Here is a 22,455-nt window from a genome sequence, read left to right on the forward strand (position 1 = left end):
ACTGCTACATGTGCTTCACTCCTCACAGGACTAGACCAAAGATCCAGAGAATCACCTCTGAGGATTATCTACTAAGTGAAAGACCTCACCATTTCTACAGTACTCAAGAAAGAGAACAAAGGAGAGAGCCAAGAAGGTCCAGAATCTGCATGTCCGAGCATTGGAGTCGGCCAGTAAGGTATTAGCTGATAAAAGCTAATATCGGCTGTACTTTAACTCCCATTCTGCACTTTAGTAAACTGAGATGTTTGTTTTCTACATCCAGGCTGGTTAGTGACTCCTGCACCATACTCTGGGCATTGCACCCTACACTTTCTGCTTTGCATCTGCACCTCACCTACAACAGCAAGGGCACCCCAATTACCATCAGGCAGAAGCCCCAACATCCGAGTGTGCTCTGAGTGAAGAAGGGGTGCACCCTCCTTTCACCTGCCCTGGCCCTAGGGAGCATTAGGCCTCATGCACACGACCGTTGTTTTGGTCCGCATCCGAGCCGCAGTTTTTGTGACTCGGATGCGAACCCATTCACTTCAATGGGGCCGCAAAAGATGTGTTGCTGTGTGCTGTCCGCATCCGTTGCTCCGTTCCGTAGCCCCGCAAAAAAAATATAACCTGTCCTATTCTTGTCCATTTTGTGGACAAGAGTAGGCATTTCTACAATGGGCCGCCCGTTGCGTTCCACAAATTGCGGAAGGCACACGGACGGCTTCCGTTTTTTGCAGATCCGTGGTTTGCGGACCGCAAAAAACGGAACGGTCGTGTGCATGAGGCCTTAGTGTGAGTATTGCTAGTGTGATTGACTGTTATAGCTAGAGCCACTCTCATTTTCCACTTCTCCCTGGGTACGCCAGTAGCTGTATCTTGTACAGGGGCAGGGGGAGGTGCTGTTACCATTAACTGTGGTCAGAACTAGAACATCCCTCTTGTACTTAAGTCCAGGCACCGTACATATATGACGGAAGGGAGGGTTTAATGATGGCTTCCACTCCTGAGTGCAGCAGGTGCCACAGCCGACGGTTGCCTGCTGTTTTAAACAGAGGACACTCAGGGCTAATGTTTGCGATCAGCACTAATGCTGATCGCAGCTATTTAACCCTTCAGATGCCATGGTCAAATGTGACCACGGCATTAGAGAGTGCTAAAACCCAAAGTGCAGATTTACTGGTCCGGGCTGCCTTCCCCTGGCTGAGATCACAGAAGGCGGCCCATACTAATAATAGGCTTCAGCCTGTACAAGGTCGATTACTAGTATATTCCATTGCTGGCTGGCAGGTGGCAGCACTGCATTGGAATATACTGAACCCTGTATATATATTGTTTTAATAAATAAATAAAAATACAAATTGCACTCTAATAATTGTACGTTTATAGTTTCCTAGGTTTGCTTAAAATTTTTTTATTTCTCGCCCAATTCCTTGGGGGACACAGGAAACCTTGGGTATAGCTCATCTCCATAGGAGGCGTGACACTAAGTGAAAGACTGTTAAGCCCCTCCTCCAGCAGCTATACCCTCAGCCTGGAGCGAGCGACTACCAGTTTTTTGCTTAGTGTCAAGGAGGCAAGACACTCTCTGCACTGCAGAGCTGTCTTTGCTAAAGATTTTATTTTTTCTCTTTTTATTATTTTCAACTTTTTTCCTTTTTTCAACAGGGACAACAGAGTCGCAAAGACCTCTCTGTTTTCCCGGGGTTGAGCAGCGCCAGTGCCGGCTATCCGCACTGCTGCCTCCCCCACAGAAGAAAAGGAGGACCAGGGCAGCCCAGCTCCCCTGCATCCCGCCAGCACAAGGGTCGCCCGCCTGCAAGCCCCTCTCCAGCTCCCTGCCACTTCGGTGCCAGTGGCTGAAGGGGCGTCCCTGCTGGATGGACTGAGGGTTAAAACGTCGACTGGTGAGGTGGCTATGCAGCCGTTCCAACCCCCCCCCCCCCTGTTAGGGTTTTATCTTCTGTGTTCCCTCTGCCTAGCCTTGTCACATTACAAGGCTTACTGTCGGCTTCCCCCCCCTTGTGTGTGGAGCAGGACGGAGCGGTGCTCGTGGGGGAGGGTTTACTGCACAAGTTTACCTCAGGTGCTGCGGCCTTGTGGGGCCGCCTTTTGTTATCTCGGCCAGTGCTGCCGCTGTGTTCAGCTGCTGGCTGACTTCTCTTGCCGGCTACCGGTGTGTCATTCGCCACCGGTGTATAAGGAGGTGGTCGGGGGGCAATATTTTCTCGGCGGCATATTTGTTTGAATCGCGCGCGCGCGAGAAAGTTCCGGCGGGGGGCGGAGCTTCGTTCCGCTTCTCCTGTACATGTTAGACATTCAGTCGGGGGGGCGGACGTCTTTCTTCCCGCTCCTCGCTGGCCCCGCCTCCTCTTCGTGCCTGCTCTCAGGACAGATCGTTTTTACCTCAGGTTTTTACCTCAGGTTTTACCTCAGGATTTGCCGCTCCTGTTGCCGCTGCTGTTGCCGCTGCTGTTGTCGCTGCTGTTGTCGTCCGCTCCCACTGTGACCTGGTAGGACTGTTGACCCTTTCTAGCTCTGCAGCCCTCTGGCCTGGACGCTTTTATATTACTTCAGCCAACATGTCTGACCCCTCAGCACCGGCCGGTCCTTGGTATCACACCTGCACCGCATGTAAGGCGCCCCTCCCTCAAGGGCAGTCTGACCCGCATTGCTCGGCTTGCAAAGCCCCATTACAGGGTCCGCCATCTGTTGTGTCACCCCCTGGCCTCTTGGATCCCCCTGACTGGGCTAGATCCCTTTCCCAGGCTGTGGTCAGCCTCTCTAACGTTGTGGGCCGCCTTGCAGAGGTATTGCCCTTATCGCAGCCGGATATTTCCCCTGCTGGGCCCTCCGGGTCCGCTATCTTAGCTGACCCGTCTGAGTCCCTCTCTCCAGGCGACACCTCCAGAGCCCATCAACCCCAGAAGCGGTCTAGGGCGGAGCGCCTATCATCCTCGGATGCTTCAGTATCACCCCCAAGGGTGCGCTCTCAGTCGGGCCCTTCCTCGATACAGGATATGCCCTCTGAAGGGAAACTAGTTGATTCAGATTGTGATATGGACTCGGCCTTGCCTTCAAAACTGGCTTCTGCTGTGGGCCATCTTATTAACAATATTCGTGATACCTTTAAGATTCACGATGATCCTCCTAATTCTGAAAAAAACAGTGTTTCCTTTTTTCGCCAAAAACAGACGTCTGCAGTTTTTCCCCTCCACACTGACTTCTCGTCGGTGGTTTCCAAGGCCTGGGCCCGCCCTGATGCCCGTTTTACCCCGCCTAAGAAGTTAGATATGTTATCCATTCCCGGCGGATTGCATTACAAACTGGGCGTCACCACCCAAAGTCGACCCCCCGGTGGCCCGTTTGGCAAAAAGCACGGCTATTCCCGTTGCTGATGGCTCTTCCTTACAATCCACTGAGGATCGCCGTATAGAGGCCATTACCAAAGGTATCTTTGCAGCCTCCGGTTCCGCCCTCCGGCCGGTCTTTGCTTCCGCTTGGGCTGGAAAAGCGGTTTCAGAGTGGGCTTCTCAGCTGGATCAGGAGCTTGAATCCGACGTCCCTATTCAGGACCTCCGTGCTCTAGCCCAACTTATCGTTCAAGCCGGCAAATTCGTCTGTGAAGCATCCCTTGATGCGGGGGCTCTCATAGCCCGTTCGTCTGCCCTGGCCGTTTCGGCCAGGAGGGAGCTTTGGTTAAAGGTTTGGACGGCGGACTACACGTCAAAGCGGTCTCTTACTGGCCTTCCCTTTACTGGTTCTCGATTGTTCGGGACCCGCTTGGATGAAATCATATCCGAAGCCACGGGGGGGAAGAGTACGCATCTTCCTCAATCTAGGACTAGGACCACCACTCGAGGCCGTCCCATTTTTTCTCGTTTCAGGTCTTCCCGCAGGGCTCCCGCACCTCGCACCTCTTCAGGTCCATCCCCTAGCTCTGTCCAAGACAGACGTAAGAAACCTTTTTTTCGGACCCAGTCCTCCTGGCGCAAGTCACAGCCTGCTCGCCCTCCCGCGACCAAGCAGAACACTACCTGAAGGTGCGCCCCCACCCGCCCGGGTGGGGGGACGTCTCTTCCTGTTCAGGGACTTCTGGCACGCGCACGTCTCCGACGCCTGGGCTCTCGAAGTTGTGTCTTCCGGGTACAAACTCGAGTTTACGTCCCTCCCCCCAGTTCGGTTCTTTCGCTCCCGGGTTCCCCGGGATCCCCAAGGGGCGGCCGATTTCTTTACTGCCACTCGCACCCTTCTGGACAAAGGGGTCATCACTCCGGTTCCCATGGAAGAAAGATTCAAGGGGTTCTATTCGAACCTTTTTGTGGTCCCCAAAAAAGAAGGCTCGGTTCGTCCCATTCTGGATCTAAAACGGTTAAACCGTTTCCTTCGTCTTCAGCGATTCCGGATGGAGTCTCTCAGGTCGGTGGTGGCCTCTCTGGAAAAAGGGGAGTTCCTGGCCTCTATCGACATCCAGGACGCCTACCTTCATATTCAAATCGCTCGGTGTCATCAGTGCTTTCTGCGCTTTGCAGTGGGGTCCGAGCACTACCAGTTCGTTGCCCTCCCCTTCGGGCTGGCGACGGCCCCTCGCGTTTTCACAAAGGTCCTAGCCCCTGTCCTCGCCTTACTTCGTTCCAGGGGAGTTTTTCTTCTTCCATATTTGGACGATCTCCTTATCAAGGCACCCTCTCTGTCACTGACATCTGCCAGTGTGGACCTCTCGCTACAAACCTTACGCCGGTTCGGTTGGATTATCAATCTTCCCAAATCCGCTCTTGTTCCATCCAGGCAACTGATCTTTCTGGGGATGCTGCTGGATACAGATGCAGCGGAGGTTCGGCTTCCGTCAGAGAAGCGCCAGCTCCTTCATCGGTCGGTTCGGAGCCTTCTGAACCACCGCCGTCCTTCCTTCCGGTTCAGCATGCGGGTCTTGGGACAGATGGTGTCCTGTTTCGAAGCAATCCCCTACGCGCAGTATCACTCCCGCACCTTTCAGACTGCCATTCTGTCCGCATGGGACAAGTCCCAGGAAAGTCTGGATCAGCACTTTCCCCTTCCCCCCCCAGGTTCGCTCCTCTCTACTCTGGTGGTTACGGACCCCTCTCCAAGGGAAGTCCTTCCTACCGATAACTTGGTTGGTGATTACCACCGATGCCAGTCTGCGGGGTTGGGGGGGGGGGGTGTTTCCTCCTCGGTCTGTACAAGGCACTTGGTCTCCATCGGAGTCCAAACTGCCAATCAACGTTCTGGAGCTGAGGGCGGTTTTCCTCTCACTCCGGCATTGGACTTCGCTGCTTTAGGGTCACCCTGTTCGTGTCCAATCGGACAATGCCACGGCTGTGGCATACATAAATCATCAAGGGGGCACTCGCAGCGCGGCGGCAATGAGGGAGGTGTCTCTAATCCTTCGCTGGGCGGAAGTTCATGTTCCAGCCATTTCGGCCATTTACATCCCGGGAGTGGACAATTGGGCGGCGGATTTCCTCAGCCGGACGACGATCGACCCGGGCGAGTGGTCTCTGCACCCCGACGTCTTCGAGTCTCTTTGCCTCCGTTGGGGTCGTCCGGACGTGGATCTCATGGCCTCCAGATTCAACCACAAGCTCCCCACCTTCATGGCCAGAACCAAGGATCCGGACGCTTACGGCGCGGACGCGCTCGTCCTTCCCTGGACGGAGTTCTCTCTCCTCTACGTTTTTCCGCCCCTGCCTCTTCTTCCACGAGTCCTTCGGAAGATCGCGGCGGAGGGCACGCCTGCGATCCTAATAGCCCCGGATTGGCCTCGTCGTCCTTGGTACGCCGACCTTATGTTGCTCCTGGCAGACGCCCCCTTGCCTCTGCCTCTAAGAGAAGACCTCCTCTCTCAAGGGCCGATCTTCCACCAGCATTTAGGGTCGCTACGTTTAGCGGCGTGGCTATTGAAACCGCGGTCCTAACGCGGCGGGGGTTTTCTGCTGACGTGGTCCGTACCATGATTCGTGCGCGTAAACCGGCATCGTCCAGGATTTATTACCGAACCTGGCGGGCCTATTTGAATTTCTGCGAGACCTTAGATGTTTATCCCCTTCGGTTTTCTCTCCCCACGATTTTATCCTTCTTGCAGTCTGGTCTGGACTTGGGTTTGGGTCTCAGTACCCTAAAGGGTCAGATCTCAGCGCTTTCGATCCTTTTTCAGCGACCTCTGGCTCCGCTCGGTCCAGTTAAGACTTTTCTTCAGGGGGTTGCTCACTATGCTCCCCCGTATCGCGCTCCCGTTCCATCTTGGGATCTTAATGTTGTGCTGACGGCTCTCCAATCTTCTCCTTTCGAGCCTCTGCGCAGGGTTTCCCTTCGCTTGTTGTCTTGCAAAGTTTTTTTCCTCGTTACCATCACGTCTCTTCGGCGTGTGTCTGAATTGGCGGCACTTTCTTGCGTAGAACCCCTCTTGGTTTTTCACCCGGACAAGGTGGTTCTCCGCCCGGTTCCGGATTTCCTTCCGAAGGTGGTGTCCGCTTTTCACCTGAATGAAGATATTGTCCTTCCTTCTCTGTGCCCGTCCCCGTCTCATCCTCGGGAACGGGATCTTCACCGTCTGGATGTTGTTAGGGCTCTGAGGATCTACTTGGATGTAACTAGACCCTTTCGGCGCTCGGATTCTCTATTTGTGGTTCCGGAGGGTCCGCGCAGGGGGCTGGCGGCATCTAAAGTGGTTATTGCCCGCTTCATCAAGATGGCTATTGCTGAGGCTTACCGTGCTAAGGGCAGGGAACCGCCCTTTGGTGTTACCACTCATTCTACCAGAGCGGTCGGGGCTTCCTGGGCTCAGCGAAATCGAGCTTCGGCTGAACAATTGTGTAAGGCGGCCACCTGGTCTTCTTTGCACACCTTCACCAAGTTCTACAAGGTGAACACTTATGCATCGGCGGATGCTGCTTTGGGCCGCCTGATCTTGCAGGCGGTGGTGCCTTAATGCCTATGGTGCTTTAATTCTTCTTGGGTTGTGGTCCCTCCCTATTTGTGGACTGCTTTTGAACGTCCCAAGGTTTCCTGTGTCCCCCAAGGAATTGGGCGAGAAAACGAGATTTTTGTATAACTTACCAGTAAAATCTCTTTCTCGCTCTTCCTTGGGGGACACAGCACCCACCCATTGTTTTGGTTGCCCTGACGGGAGTTTTGACTTGTTGGTGTTAATTTGGTTGATCCTTGCCTTTGTTTTAACTACTTGGGCACATAACTGGTAGTCACTCGCTCCAGGCTGAGGGTATAGCTGCTGGAGGAGGGGCTTAACAGTCTTTCACTTAGTGTCACGCCTCCTATGGAGATGAGCTATACCCAAGGTTTCCTGTGTCCCCCAAGGAAGAGCGAGAAAGAGATTTTACTGGTAAGTTATACAAAAATCTCGTTTTTACAAAATATAAAAATTCAAATCACCCCCCCTTTTCCCTGGAATAAAAAATAAATAAACAATAAAAAGATAAACCTCATGGGCATCTGAAAACGCCTGTACTATTAAAATTGTCCTATATACAGGTGGTAACCCTGATCGAGCAGTGAGTGCACTGAGTCTCACAAACGTCTAGGACGGGGGCATTCTGGGGATTCAATGCATAATCTAGGAACATGCGGCTTTACCCGGAGGTACTCTTGCACAGCTTATACATTTTAATGCCATACCTTGCCCTTTAGCTGGGCATGTTTTGGCAGAATTCTGCCCCCCCCCCCCCTCCTTAAAAATGTATAAGGGACTCATCTACACATAGTTTTTTTTTTTTGGGGGTGTACACCTCAGCAAACCTGATGCTAAAGTGTTTGAGGACAGGCCTAATTGTAAATAGACTGTCAAATCTCAGGTAATTTTCAGGCAGGCATTGTGCATTGCAATTGTAATGCATAAATTCTGAATTGGTTTGAATTATGGCTGGGTCATGGCTATACGTTTAAATTGGGAGTGTGGTACAAAGCATGTACTCCAATACTGTCTTAATTTCTGGACTTTTACAATGCCTATATAAAATGACATTAATCTCTTTAGCATTTACTGGCATCTACTTCAGTGCTGGAGCAAATGATGATGTGGGATTTTGGGAAATAAATTTCTGGGCATATAAATTTGTTTGGGCTACTATTAAATTTACAAAATCGACAGTCTGAATTCCTGTCACGAAAACAGGGGAGGGGAGGGACACAGAACTAGGCCTCAAGGCTAGGGAGAGGGAAAAGGTCACCTCCTAGGAAGCCCATAAACCTGACCCTGACTCCTGTCAGTATGTATAGACCCTGAAGGTGGGAAAATACATACGCTGGAACCTAGACCCTAGGAGCCCTGAAATGCCCTAGGTAGTGGCAGGGAATGAGACTACTGGTTCCTTTCCAGATGACTGAACCAGCGTCTCCCTGAGGCCTAGTAACAACAAGCACAGGGGAACAACCCAAATACAAAGAGCAGTACAACTTATCCTATAGAAAATGGATGAGCAGGAACACAGGTAGGGTCCACACACCAACTCTTCCAAATCCAAGCATAGAATATCAACCGCATGGTATGAAGTGTGAGACCAAACTAAGTAGGGAATGCAGTGTTGTCAGGTGCAGCCCGTGGTCAAGAGGTGTGGTCATTACCAAACCACAACACTGAGAATCAAGAGACTATCAGTTAACCTCACGTGCAGTCAGTCTCTCCGTTCTTCTTACCTCTGTCACAGAAGGTACCGTGACAATTCCTGAGCTGCCCACAAACTCAGGAATTTGTGGCTGATAATCCTAAGGGGGAGTGGTCCATAAGGGCTGGAGGGCTGCCTCAGCTGTTGTCCTGGGGCACCTTTTCCCTAGGACTCCAAATGCCGTCCCTCTGTCTGTCAACATGGAGGTGATTGGTGCTGTCCCACACAGCACCAATCACCTCCATCTGAGCCAATCAGCAGCTGCCTCACCGGCTTTTTCAGTGAGGAAGCTGTGATTAGCTGCTCAGTGTTATCTGCTCAGTGATCGGAGTGAGCTCTGGAGCTGAAAACAAACATAGTCGGAAGTAAGGGAAAGGACATCACAGCAATGTAGTGCTGGCAGATTTCACAGAAGGGATATGACCCCTGCTTCTTAGTGAACTGCATCTAGCTGTGCAGCTGCAACAGGGAATAATATGGTTGAAAAAGACTTTAGGGAAGCCCAAAAAACACACATTCCTTAGTGCTCCAGACTAAGAAAAAATACCTAGTAGCCATTGGCTCCTGAACTGAAAAATTTAGAATCAGTCTGTCCACATGACAAGCGGAGAGAAGGATTCGTTCGTGCAAAGCGGAGAGATGGATGCGTCTCACAAATGCTTTCAGTCACATCCAGATCGGCGGATCCGGCAGGCAGTTCCGACGACGGAACTGCTTGCCGGATCACACTGCCGCAAGTGTGAAAGTACCCTTAGTGTTTGTGTTTTTTATTTTATTTTACTTACTATTAGCCCCCTTAGGGGCTGGAACCCTTGTCCTATTCACCCTTAGGCCCCTTTCACATGGGGGAGATTTCTGCGCGGGTGCAATGTGTGAGGTGAACGCATTGCACCCGCACTGAATCCGGACCCATTCATTTCTATGGGGCTGTGCACATGAGCGGTGATTTTCACGCATCACTTGTGCATTGCGTGAAAATCGCAGCATGCTCTATGTTGTGCGTTTTTCACGCAACGCAGGCCCCGTAGAAGTTAATGGGGCTGCGTGAAAATCGCAAGCATCCGCAAGCAAGTGCGGATGCGGTGCGATTTTCACGCATGGTTGCTAGGATAAAAGTCTATTCACTGTGTTATTTTCCCTTATAACATAGTTATAAGGGAAAATAATAGCATTCTTTAATACAGAATGCTTAGTATAAGGTCAATTGAGGGTTAAAAAAAATAAAAAAAATAAACTCATCTCCTCCAATTGATCGCGTAGCTGCCGGTCTCCTGTTCTTTCTTCAGGACCTGTCAAAGGACCTGTGGTGACATCACTGTGCTCATCACAATGTTTTTTATACTGGCGTGTTGGGGGGGGGGGGGGGGCGCACTGCGCCACCAATGAAGATAACTGACCTGTTAATACAAATACAGGAGGCGGGTGCCGGAATCAAATAGCCGGCACTCGACCTCTATGACAGGGAGCTGCGATCCGCTGCAGTTAACCCCTCAGGTACCGCACCTGAAGGGTTAACTGCCGCTGATCGCAGCTCCCTGTCATAGAGGTCGGGTGCCGGCTATTTGATTCCGGCACCCGCCTCCTGTATTTGTATTAACAGGTCAGTTATCTTCATTGGTGGCGCAGTGGCCACAGCCCCTCCCCTCCCCCTCCCGTCTCTCCTTATTGGCGGCGGCAGCAGCACAGGGGGGAGGGAGAGACTCCTTCTCCACTGCGCTGCTGAGAAGAACATCGGCGGCGGGGCAGAGAACTATCATCTCCTGTGCCCGCTGCTGTATTCAACTGCAGAGCTGCGGCGGGTCTAGTCGCAAATGGCGACAAGACTAAAAAGTCTTGTCGCCATTTGTAAATTCTAAGTCGCATTGGCGACCATTTTGGTCGCCATCTGGAGCCTTGTTCCTTCACAGTTATGATTATACAAAGACGCACAGCCATTATGCAAACTTTTTTTGAAATCTCAGGTACGTTTTAATGTCTGGTGTTTCAAAAAGAAAGGCTTCTTCAAGATCCTCTCTGAGTGTAGTCATGTTTTCTGTGATTTATTGCAAAATTGTGAAAAAAAATATATAATTTAACTAAAATCCAGATAAAAGGGTATTTTAAAAATTGTGAGGGGGCATTTCTGGGTATAGATGGGGTATTGTAACTCGCATTGAGTAGAAGTGCTGGTGGCGTATGTTCCTCTACCATTTACATGTAAATAGAAATTTTATGTGTTGGCTCAAAATAAATTAATGCATAATATTGAAACCACATGTTTCAATTGACTGACATAAAACCTGGGAAAGTGGGTGCGTTTGAGCACCTTCACACTCTAAATACTTGTGTATAACCCTCCCACCCTCATCTCTCCACTCACAATATGTGAATAATGAGTACAGACACTAAGAAGAAGAAAACCAGTGTTACCAGGTGTACACACATAATGGTATACTCGTCCGCATTCTGAATATTACAGAGGCATTGATGCAGTTAATCAGTGTAAATGCTCTAATGCGTATGTCTTCATTTAGTAAAGAAAATGGTGTGCTTGGTGTTTGTTTGAAGTGCACTTCCTTTGTGCAGCATATAGGGCTGTTGGGAGGTTACAGGTTAAGGTCTATTGAGGAAGTGACTATGAACGATTGTTTTAGACAATAATAATATGGCTCTGGCTCCATGTATTTCAGATAGGCCATCTGCTGAATTGTGTTGTTCAGTTACCCTATAATAGTATCTGTATCATTTGATTCCACTCAACCGCAGAGGACAAGTAGCTGACTAAAGTGCTGTAACCTAGTATCTTCTCATCTTTCACTATTAATACCTAGAGAACAATAGGAATGCAAAATAACATTCCTGTTTTGTGGTGTTCATTATGTTGGCTCTAATTAAACGGATCACCCGAATGTTTATCCCGACTTTGTGAAGGAAGCACTTATATTCTTTGAATGAGTGATGGGCATTAGCTTAGCCTGATATGATGGTGTAAACATAACAGATTTTGTAATAAAAAATATTCTACTAATCACTTTTACATGTTCTCAACAGTTACATCTCAACATAAAGCTGACTTAATAGCTAGGGACAACTTTGGGGGATTGTTATTATTGCATTGGAATATATATATATATATATATATATATATATATATATATATATATATATATATATATTATTTATTTTTATATTTTTTTTACTAAAAAGCATTTTTTCCATCTTTTCTGTTACAGCGTCTAGGTTTTCACAGATTCTGCAGACTCTTTTGTTTGCTTCTCACTAAAATCAGTCCATGTTAATTTGACATGAATTTGGGTGAAAGGACCTTTTACACGGGTCAACGATTGGGGCAATTATTGGGAACAAGCATTTTTAGGAATGCATGCAAGACTACCTGCACGCATTACAGATTTTTTTTTCTGTGCAGAAAAACTACAACGTAATAGAGTACCAGCAAAGTGTGGATTTTGAAATCCACAGCATGTCAATCCTTTGTGGGGTTCTTCTATGCTGATTTCACCCTTTCCAATGGAATGGTGAGATCTGCAGCAAAGTTTTAGTTTTTGGTGCAGATTTGATGCAGTTTTGCAGCAGATCTCATCCTTGCCTTGAAAAGAGTCAAAATCGGCACTGCAGGTCAATATCCGCACTGAAAGAAAGAAAATGTGTGCTCAGCTGCAGCCTCTTCCGAGGCCAATGATGTCATGTTCACTGGTCGCATGGCCTAAGCGCGTTAGATTGAATAGGGCTGAGCTGCGCTACCATGCACAACCAGCTGCAATACCAGGGTATCCAATGGACGTCGCTGTACTTGATCAGCTGCATCATCAAGCAGCTGGTTATCAGGTATTGAACCTCCACCAATCAGATATTCATGACCTATCATGAGGATAGATGATCAGTATTAAACACCGGGAAAACCTCATTTAAGCCACCCTAAGAATATGTCCACAGATAGCAAAAATGTTCCCGATTTTTGTGTAGAAAATAATTTTACAGTAAATTCTCCCCTAATCCAAATGTAACTTGACGTATGGTGCAGACTTTAAGTCTATGTTGCAGATTTCTGCCACGGCTTGACTTCTTCCAATGGTGCATACTGGTGGCCCCAGGTAAGCATTGCAAAAGCACCTGGCCATCTACTTGATGCTTCAGAAAAAAAAGTCTGGCAGTTTCAATCAATGTTTACATGAATCTTTACTCATAGGTTTTCTTTTATGGTGTGTTATATTTATAGTATAACGTGGCTTTAATTTTCCAAATGTCTACGTAGCACATTTTACTGCATGAAAATTAAAGTTGAATTTATTCTGTTTCTGCAGGTTACAGATATTGCTGATGCCATGATCCTAAAGCAGCTTTTTGAAAACCTCTTTAAAAATGGAGTTGTTGTTGTAGCAACGTCCAACAGACCACCAGAGGGTAAACTTTATTTATGCATTTGTTTTTTAACTTTGACACCCAGAAAGTAAATTTAAAGCAAATCTTTCTGGTAATTTCTGCAAGGTATGATAATGGGAGAGAAGCTGAGTTCTGTGATATATTGGTTTACATGATTTGGAGCAGGATTTCTATGTAAAGAGCAAAGTAAATCTTGATAGGACTCGTAAGAAAGAAATGCCCTTTTAAATAGGCCAAGGTTCAGAGCAATTTTTAGGAACCACTATTTTTAGGAATACACATTCCTGATAATTGCCCTATGTAAATAAGTCTGCTGCCAATCACCTGATGAATGAGCAAACACTCTACATTGGGTGATCATATCTTTGATGCGACACTTAAAGGCTATGTACGCCTTTGGGGGCATTTTTTATTTATTTATTGCATTGTACTAATTTGAGCTAAAAATAATTTTTTCATTTGGTCTTTATTAAAAAAAAATTGCCATTTTCTCTGTTAGCTTTGACATTCTCTAGTAGCTTTCTGTCTTTTTTCACTTTGTTCTGTCAGGCAGCTCAGCTGACGGCTCCTTATCTCTCACAAGACTTCAGTGATAACTAATTTCAACTCGCCTGAGCCCATACATTTTAATGCAGTATGGAGACGGGTCTCCGTACAGAACTAAAATGAAGTTTTGAGCGAATCAACTTCGGATCTATGATACGAAGCTCGATTCGCTCAACACAAATTATAAACACTCATTAAACATCAATCCTTATCTTACTGATAAGAATGTGACTTAAAGGGGTTGTCTCACTTCAGCAAATAGCATTTATTGTGTAAAGAAAGTTAACACAAGCCACTTACTAATGTATTGTGATTGTCCATATTGCCTCCTTATACACTGCTTGTTTCTATGGTTACGACCACCCTGCAATCCCACAACTCGGCCAGGCTTGCACCAGAGAGGCCAACATTTTTTTCTATAGTGTGCAAGCATGAGCACCACTGCTGGATTGCAGGGTGGCCGTAACTATGGAAACAAGCAGTGTATAATGTGATGGAATCCAGCCAGCAAAGGAAGCCAATCACAATACATTAGTAAGTGCCTTGTATTAGCTTTCTCTACATAATAAATGCTACTTGCTGAAGTTAGACAACCCTTTAAATAAGTGTTTATGACCTCTTAGTAAATTAGAGATAAGGGTTATTAGATGACCAGCACAATGTAATAATCAAAGTAGGATTCACACAGCAAGAAAAACAGTTAACCTTTTGTGACAGAACAGCTCAATATTTTTAATAAAGACCAATTTAAAATTTATTTTTAGCCCAAAATGAGTAAAATGCAATTATAAAAAAAAGGTGTCCATAGCCTTTAGGAGTCCTACTTAGACTGTGCTCACATCTGCATTGGAGGCTCCATCTCAAGTTCCATCATATGTGCTAGAAGATAAGCATAGGGATCGTTCATCCCTGTACGGTTTGCATTGTTGTGGGTAGCACATCTCCTGCTGGGATTTCTATGTTCAGGTTTTCAATGCAGTTTTCGAAAGCTAAAAGACTCAGGCTCTCAGGCCCTGATTTATCAACGGGTGACATATTGAAGTTTGTCTTTATATTTGGCTATTTGCATAAAGATAATGGTCTGTGAGCCAGATTTATGAAAGTGGCCCAAAGCCAGGGCCGGCTCCAGGTTCATGTGGGCCCTTGGGCGATAAATCCCAGTGGGCCCCCATGAGGCATTTTTTTACATTGACATGTCCCCCTGTGGCTCCTACACGGTATAATGACCCCCAGTGGCCCCTATACAGTATAATGACTACTAGTGGCCCTTCACACAGTATAATGAACCCCCAATTCCCCCCCCCCCCCCACTGTATAATGACCACCTGTGGCCCTGCATTCAGAATAATAACCCCCAGTCGCCCCCATTTAGAATAATGACCCCCAGTAGCCCCCACACTGGGGGAATACTGTATGGAGGGGGCTCTGGGGGTATTTATACTGAATGGAGGGTCATTGGTGATCATTACTAAATGGGGGACACTGGGGGTCATTATACTATGTAAAGGGCCCTCACAGTATAATGACCCCACAGTGGCCCTCCATTCAAAATAATGACCCCCAGTCGCCCCCACACTGGGGGTTATACTGTATGGAGGGGGCACGAGGGGTTATTATATTTAATGGGGGCTCTGGTGGTCATTATGCTAAATGGAGGGTCAATGGGGATCATTATACTAAATGGGGGGCACTGGGAGTCATTATACTGTGTAAGGGACCCTCACAGTGTGATGAATGACCCCCCAGTGGCCCCCTCACATACCTATCATTGCAGGGGAGCTGGTGGTCCTGTCATTCACTAACCGCAGCTCCCTGCGCTCCTTCTCTACAGCGGCCCGCTGCAGCAGTGAGCCAGGCCTGGAGGAGGGAAGGAGATGTGCAGGGATGGAGCTAGAACTGACTGGGCCCCACAGCAAAATTTAGTACGCCCCCCTCCCCCCCAACGTGTGTTCACATTACGTTTTTCCTATCGGTTTGATGTATACACATGTGCAGCACTCCACGTTTTTGTATCCTGCAGAGTCAAGTAAAAAATGCATACGTTAACGTATATGTTTTTTTACCATGGAACTGTATGGTGAACGGAAGTCACTGTACGGCATCAGTCTGAGGCATCTGTCAATGCATACATTTTCAGTATGCATTAAATGGATGGCAAAAATGTGATGTGAACCCAGCCCTAGTGTCATAATAAGCACCAGTACACAGCGGAGCAGCATGGCGGAGAGGGGAGGCCGCCATGTACTGACAGAGTGCTCCCTGGTCCTGGTGGTCAGGGATGAGGACTGTGCTTCCCAAGGATCATTTTCTACTGGGAAATACAGGGCACAGTATAATACACTAGAATCTATATAATATAAAGATATTAGCCCCACCCCCCGAATAATCATACGATTAGGGGGTCATTTATTATATAGAAATACGTCTATATTAGGCGTATTTCTGACACAGATGTGGCGCAAAGGTCCTTAACACCGCAATCTGTATCTTTTCCCGCTCATGCCAGGTCTAAAAAAAGTGGTGTGGGCAGAAAGGGATACAGTTATGGCCATCCAGTTATTGGATACCACCGCCATATAGTGATAACACCGCCATATAGTAAGAACACCGCCATATAGTGATAACACCGCCATATAGTGATAACACCGCCATATAGTGATAACACCGCCATACAAGGATAAAACCACCATACAGTGATAACACCGCCATACAGTGATAACACCGCCATACAGTGATAACACCGCCATATAGTGATAACACCGCCATATAGTGATAACACCGCCATACAATGATAACACCGCCATATAGTGATAACACCGCCATACAATGATAAAACCGCCATATAGTGATAACACCGCCATATAGTGATAACACCGCCATACAGTGATAACACCGCCATATAGTGATAACACCGCCATATAGTGATAACACCGCCATACAAGGATAAAACCACCATACAGTGACCGGATAAAAGGGTATAAGAGGGCACAGTACAGGGAATGACTATGGGCACTGCACAGAGTGTGGTAAGAGGGCACAATGCAGGGTATAAAGGGGCACAGTACGGGGTGGGGGGCACAGTCACATGACCCTGTGATGTTAGAAGGTCCTTATGGTGAATGCGGTTCAGATGCCACCATAATGAGAGGCAGAGGAGTGAGACAGGGGCCCGGGGCCCTGGATGGACAGGAGGGGTGGACACAGCAAGTAGGTTGAAGGGGCTCTGAGGGGGATTCATACAAGTAGTGGCAGGAGGTCTGTGCAGGGCAGCAATAGGAGATAGGAGGGTGGGACAGGAGCCCTGGATACATGAGGGAGGAAAGGAGACAGCAGGGGCTACATGAGGGTGATATAGGACAGGATATGGGGGGGGGGGGGGGCAGGTGTCATGGAGACAATCAGCTTAATAAAACAGTAACACAACTAAATAGAATGAAGCAGCAGTGTCCCCCCCTTTCCTTCTGTCCCACAGAGAAGAGCCAGTCACAGTGCAGACTCACTCACAGACTGTGTTCACACTTCTCTGCTCCAGCTCCAGCCGTGCGGTCTCTCTCCAGTCTCCTCAGGCAGCACTTGTCCTGTGTAGAGGGGGCGTGTCCTGAGTCTCTGCAGCTCAGAGGGCCCACCAGAGGGGTACTGCGTATGTGAAATGACAGCAGTGAGAGCTCCCATCTGTATTGATGGAAGTGCTCATAGCAGCTCAGTGGGCCCCCCCAGGAGCATTGGGCCCCGGCACTTGCCCGGGGATGCCGGGTTATGACGCCGGCCCTGCCCAAAGCACTTGGTAAATTTAGCATAGGCAAACTATTACAGTCTGACTTGATTTGACCTACTATACCAATGGCGAATCAGGAGTGGAGTGCAATTGAGAGAATTCTTTGTAACTTTTCCTATGATAAATAAGGCCAAAAACTAACATGCTCCATAGGAACACCCACAAAACAGCTGGATTCCGGAAACTGACTTATTTTACTCCAAAATCAAGACAAAACCAGTTTGATTAAATCAGGGCTTCAGTCTTTCTTTATTTAGTGTCCATCGTTGTATCTTTTACATTATGTAACTCTATGATGTAAAAATAGAAGGCTGGGGGGAGTGACAAAAAAGGGCAACAAAAAACAACAACAAAACGACTTATTAGAAACCTCTTGTTTCATTTCAAAATATTCTGTCCCTTCACTGTAAGATATAGGACAAGAGTCTGTGCCCAGAAATACTTTATTAATCATTCAAAGCTAAAGGCAGGTTCACACTGCACAATGTGACATCCGATTGTCGGGAAGGAAGCGTTCCTTCCCAACAGTCGGCTGCTCGTTCAGTGAAGGAGATTGTCGCATTAACATGCAGCGATCGCCTTCACTGTATGAGAACGAGGGGTCGCTATTGCCATCGCTCATCCTCTTACAGCTGCATTGTTTCTGGGCAGCAGATCGCTGTTTAGATAACACAATATGGTGCCCAGAAACAATAATTTAGGTGCCTGCACAAATGACAGGACCACCTGATGAACAAGATTGGTGGCACATTTAGATGGGTCATTAGCAAGTGTTCGCAGGAACGTTCATTCCTGATAATCTGCCCGACAATCAATCGGGCCATGTACGGTATATCCACCTTAAAGGGTTTCTGTCACCAGAATTAACCCTCCTAAACTAGCTGACATTAGCCATGTGCTAATGTCAGCAGAATCTAACTCTGCCATTGTTATGTTTATTGGTGCCCCCCTTACTGCACAATTCTTACTTATGTAATACGCAAATTAGCCTATAGGAGGGGGGGGGGGGGGCTTTGCTCCTGCTCCTAGAAGCTCAGTTCTCCCACCTTATTACACGCCCTGCCATCCTTGATTGACAGGCCAGCCTTTTGTCTTCTCCTGCCGGCCCTGTGTGCTGGGAAAACGGCACGGCGCAGGCGAGTTCGACACATTGGAGCACCCGTCTTGACCTCCCAGCACTGACGGGGTTGCAAAGCATTATATTAATTTATGATGCTATGTAACCCTTAGAGGTCTGGAATGTACTATTGAGTAACTGCTACTGACTACAATATTGCATTCAACTCAGTATATTCCTTTGGACCGCAATTCAAGATTTAAAATCGGTTGCGCTACAAAAAGAATCTATGTAACCTAGGCCTTACAGTTCGATTGGGCTTCTGTGCAACTGCCCGTGGTCTGAGTCCTATATATACAGAGATCCCTTTTAACAGACGGTACAACTTGTAAGGCAGTTAAAAATGTATCTTGGTGGAAATCCATTATGTTTTGTGAAAAGTATGGTCAGATTTGTCAATATTAAGTAGTTGCACTTTCTAGAAGAATACTCATTTTCCTTAAAAATGTATTCTCCAGTGTAGAGTTTTAAGGTTCTCAGTCCCTTAGAGATGAAACTAAGGCTTGAAGATATAAACACTCTGTCTCCCGTGACAGTATTTGGCTACCGTCGTGTAGAAAACATACTTAAAAGATAGCAAGTTTCCATGTGGTGAACCCAGATCGTTCATAATGTTCATTAAACAATAGGATTTGCATAGGTGCTGTGTGAAAACATCCCAGTTTTTACATCTCCCTTTTTTTTATTCTTCCAGTTTTCAAAGAAAAGCTTTGAAAACTCTGCAGATAAGATATTCTTGATAGTTGGAAATTGGAGAAGAATGCTGTACTTCATTACCTTTCTAATTAGCACCATATTTAAATGATAGTAAAAATCTCCTCTTAAGATTAATCAATACAGTCTTCTTTTAAGTGTACTAGAGTAACCGTGGTCTCTCATACTGAAATACTGAATAAATTATGTTGATAGTATTTTTTTTAATGGATTAAAAAGTTACTTTGGATTCTATTTTAACTCCTTAAGGACGCAGTCCAGTTTAATACTTAAAGGGATTGTCTTACTTCAGTAAAAGGCATTTATCATGTAGACAAAGTTAATGCAAAGCAATTACTGATGTATTGTGATTGTCCATATTGCTTCCTTTGCTGGCTTGATTCATTTTTCCATCACCTTCAATCCAGCAGTGGTGGCCATGCTTGCACACTATAGGAAAAGGCGCTGGCCTCTCTGGTGGCCGGGACTATGGGAGTGAGCATAGGCTGGCACCTCTTCCTGTAGTGTGCAGACACAATCACCACTGCTGGATTGCAGGGTGGTCGTTATCCCTGGAAACGAGCAGTGAATAATGTGATGGAAAAATGAATCAATCCAGCAAGGGAAGCAATATGGACAATCACAATACATTAGTAAGTGCCTTGTATTAACTTTGTCTACATGATGAATGCCATTTGCTAAAGTCAGACACCCTTTTAAGGACACATTATCACATTCGAAAGGATATATATATATATATATATATATATATATATATATATATAATTATTATTTTTTGTCTTGCTTTTTTTGTTGGACAAGTTGTATTTTTCAGTGGTACTAATTTGGTATAAATATGACCTTTTTTTTTAACTATTAGAGGTTTATCCATCCCTTAAAATTGAAAGCCTGTTTTTAGGACTCCCAGCACCTCTGTCCATCAGCTTTTTCAAGGGTGCCAGGGCAGCGTCTAGCTGGTTATACAAGGGTGCCAGGGCTGGTTGTACTCAGAATACTGTACCTTGCTGTAGTTTAATCTATTCTAGGTATTTAGGCTTTGTCCCATTCAAGTGGACCCGGAGCCCCCTACCTCATTCTAACTGCTTAAATTGCATGGTCACTGTGGACTGCAGCATGTTTGGAGTTAAGGAGACAAGATTGCAGTTATCTGACTTGAACCCTTCCCAATTCTCATCATCTACCTTATCTCTTCACACTACCACTAACCACTGGTGTCCTCCCTTCATCCAATACCCTGCAATTTTCCTTTTTTGCATAAAATTTTTAACCACTGGAGCCATAACTGTTTTTAATTTTTCCGTTTCTGTAGCTGTATGAGGGCTTGTTTTTTATGGGACAAGTTGCACTTTCTACTGCTGCCATTGAATATAGAACACGATATGGTGGGAAGCTGTAAAAAAAAATTGTACCCCATTCTGCCATAGTTTTTATGTTTTTTTGTTTTTTTTTTTTGTTTTTTTTCATTATCTATGTGGTTTAACTTTTTTTCCATCATTCCCTGGGTCAGTACGATTACAGTGATATCACATTTATATCGTTTTTATTGTTTTTAATATTTAAAAAAATAAAAATAAATTTTTTTTATTTACTTTGCCATATTCTGATCCCCGTAACTTTTGTTATGGTTACGTCTACGGAGCTGTGTGTGGACTAATTTTTTTCATTTTTTTTTATCATCAATCTCTAACATTAACTCCAGGAGTCTGCTTTTTAAAACAGGAGTAACCTTACGACTATGACGCACACTCCGTTCCTGAGCAGGCGCCATGTTTACAGACCTGTACCTGTGCTGTACAATGTACAGCAGAGGTCAAGGAGGGATTAAGTTTCCAACTCATTCTTGTTGTCCAGCTATTGCCCTATCTCACTGTTTTCATTTGCATCAAAACTCCTAGTACAACATGTCCACCTTCAGCTATCCTTCAACCTCCCATCCAAGTCTCTTTTTGACTTCCTACAATCTGGCTTCCACCACTCTACTGAAAGCGCTTTAAACAAAGTCACTAATGATTTACTAACCGCCAAACGATATTACTGTGTGCAATTCCTCTCATCTCTTTGCATCACAGACTTGTCCCTCTCCTGGATCTCCTCAAACCTAAACAAGGAACATCCAACTCCTCATTTCACCTTCTCTCTGTTGCTGTCCATCAAGATTCTATCCTGGAATCCCACCTACTGTTCACCTAAACCTCTGGCCTGGAACTACGGCTTTCGCCTTAACGCTGATGACACTCAAATTTTACTTTGGCCAAGATGTAACTTCTCTGCTATCCAGAGTCTTCAGCTATATCCTTGATTCCCTCCTACTTAGAGGGACAGCATAGAGAGAAAACTAAATTAGTAATCTTTGCACCTTCTCAATCAACCCCATTAACCACTCCCCATCAGACCTATCAATCACAGTTAATGGTGCCACACTTTTCCCAGTCTCACAAATCCTTTGCCTTGAAATAACATTTAATTTTACCCTGTCCTTCAAACTGCACATCTAAATCCTTGCTACCTTCTGCTGGCTCCTACTCAAAAACATTTCTCTTAGCCACTCTTTTCTAAACCCTGGGTCATCAAAAATGCTAGTGCCTTTATCAGCACCCTCCTCAACAACTGCAACATCCTTCTCTGTGGCCTCCCATTTAACACTGTTGCCTCCCTCCAGTCCATCCTCAACTCTGCTGTCAGTTAATTCACCTATTCACCCTGTTACTATTTCACCTGTCAATCCTTTCATTGGCTTCATATTGCTCATCAAATTCAGTTCAAAATATTGCCCCCTCCATACATCTCTGCCCAAAACATATTGCCACACACAATCTCTGATTCTCCGAAGACCTCCTTCTTTTCTCTCCTCATGTCTGCTCTTCACACAATCATATTCTAGATTTCTCCCATGAAGACCCCACACTCTGGAACTCGCTACCCCAGCACATCAGACTCTCTCCCACCATCCAAACTTTCAAAACCAACCTGAAAACCCACCTTTTCAGAACAGCCTACAATAACCCTGCTTCCACTACACAGTCTTATGAGCAGCTTCACCTACTGTCCTTGTACTGTACATTAGATTGTAAGCCCACGTGGGCAGGGTCCTCTCTCCCTCGGTACCAGTCTGTCACTCAGTCAGTTGATTTTTATTGTACTTGTTTTTGTATTCTGTAAACCTCTTTTGGCATATATATCGAATAAGAGTTTAAAAACAATAATATTATTACTCTGGACATTGCGGCGAGAGCCAAGTTGCACGTTACAGCCGGCTCCCACTACAGATGGTGCAAGCTCCTGTGCCTGTGATGCAGGAACGA

At 46.4% G+C, this 22,455-nt stretch overlaps 1 protein-coding gene across 2 annotated transcripts in view; it reads left to right on the forward strand.

Annotated features, from left to right (window-relative positions):
* The window catches only part of AFG1L (AFG1 like ATPase), a 112,650-nt gene that overhangs the window by 39,623 nt on the left and 50,572 nt on the right, over nucleotides 1-22,455 (forward strand). For both annotated transcript variants that reach the window (XM_040428850.1, XM_040428851.1), the window contains exon 6: nucleotides 12,923-13,022. In XM_040428850.1, the coding sequence (XP_040284784.1) occupies nucleotides 12,923-13,022 (100 nt within the window). The remainder of the gene's footprint in view (nucleotides 1-12,922; nucleotides 13,023-22,455) is intronic.

The sequence above is a fragment of the Bufo bufo genome, chromosome 4 (assembly GCF_905171765.1).
Source record: "Bufo bufo chromosome 4, aBufBuf1.1, whole genome shotgun sequence".
Classification (NCBI taxonomy): domain Eukaryota; kingdom Metazoa; phylum Chordata; class Amphibia; order Anura; family Bufonidae; genus Bufo; species Bufo bufo.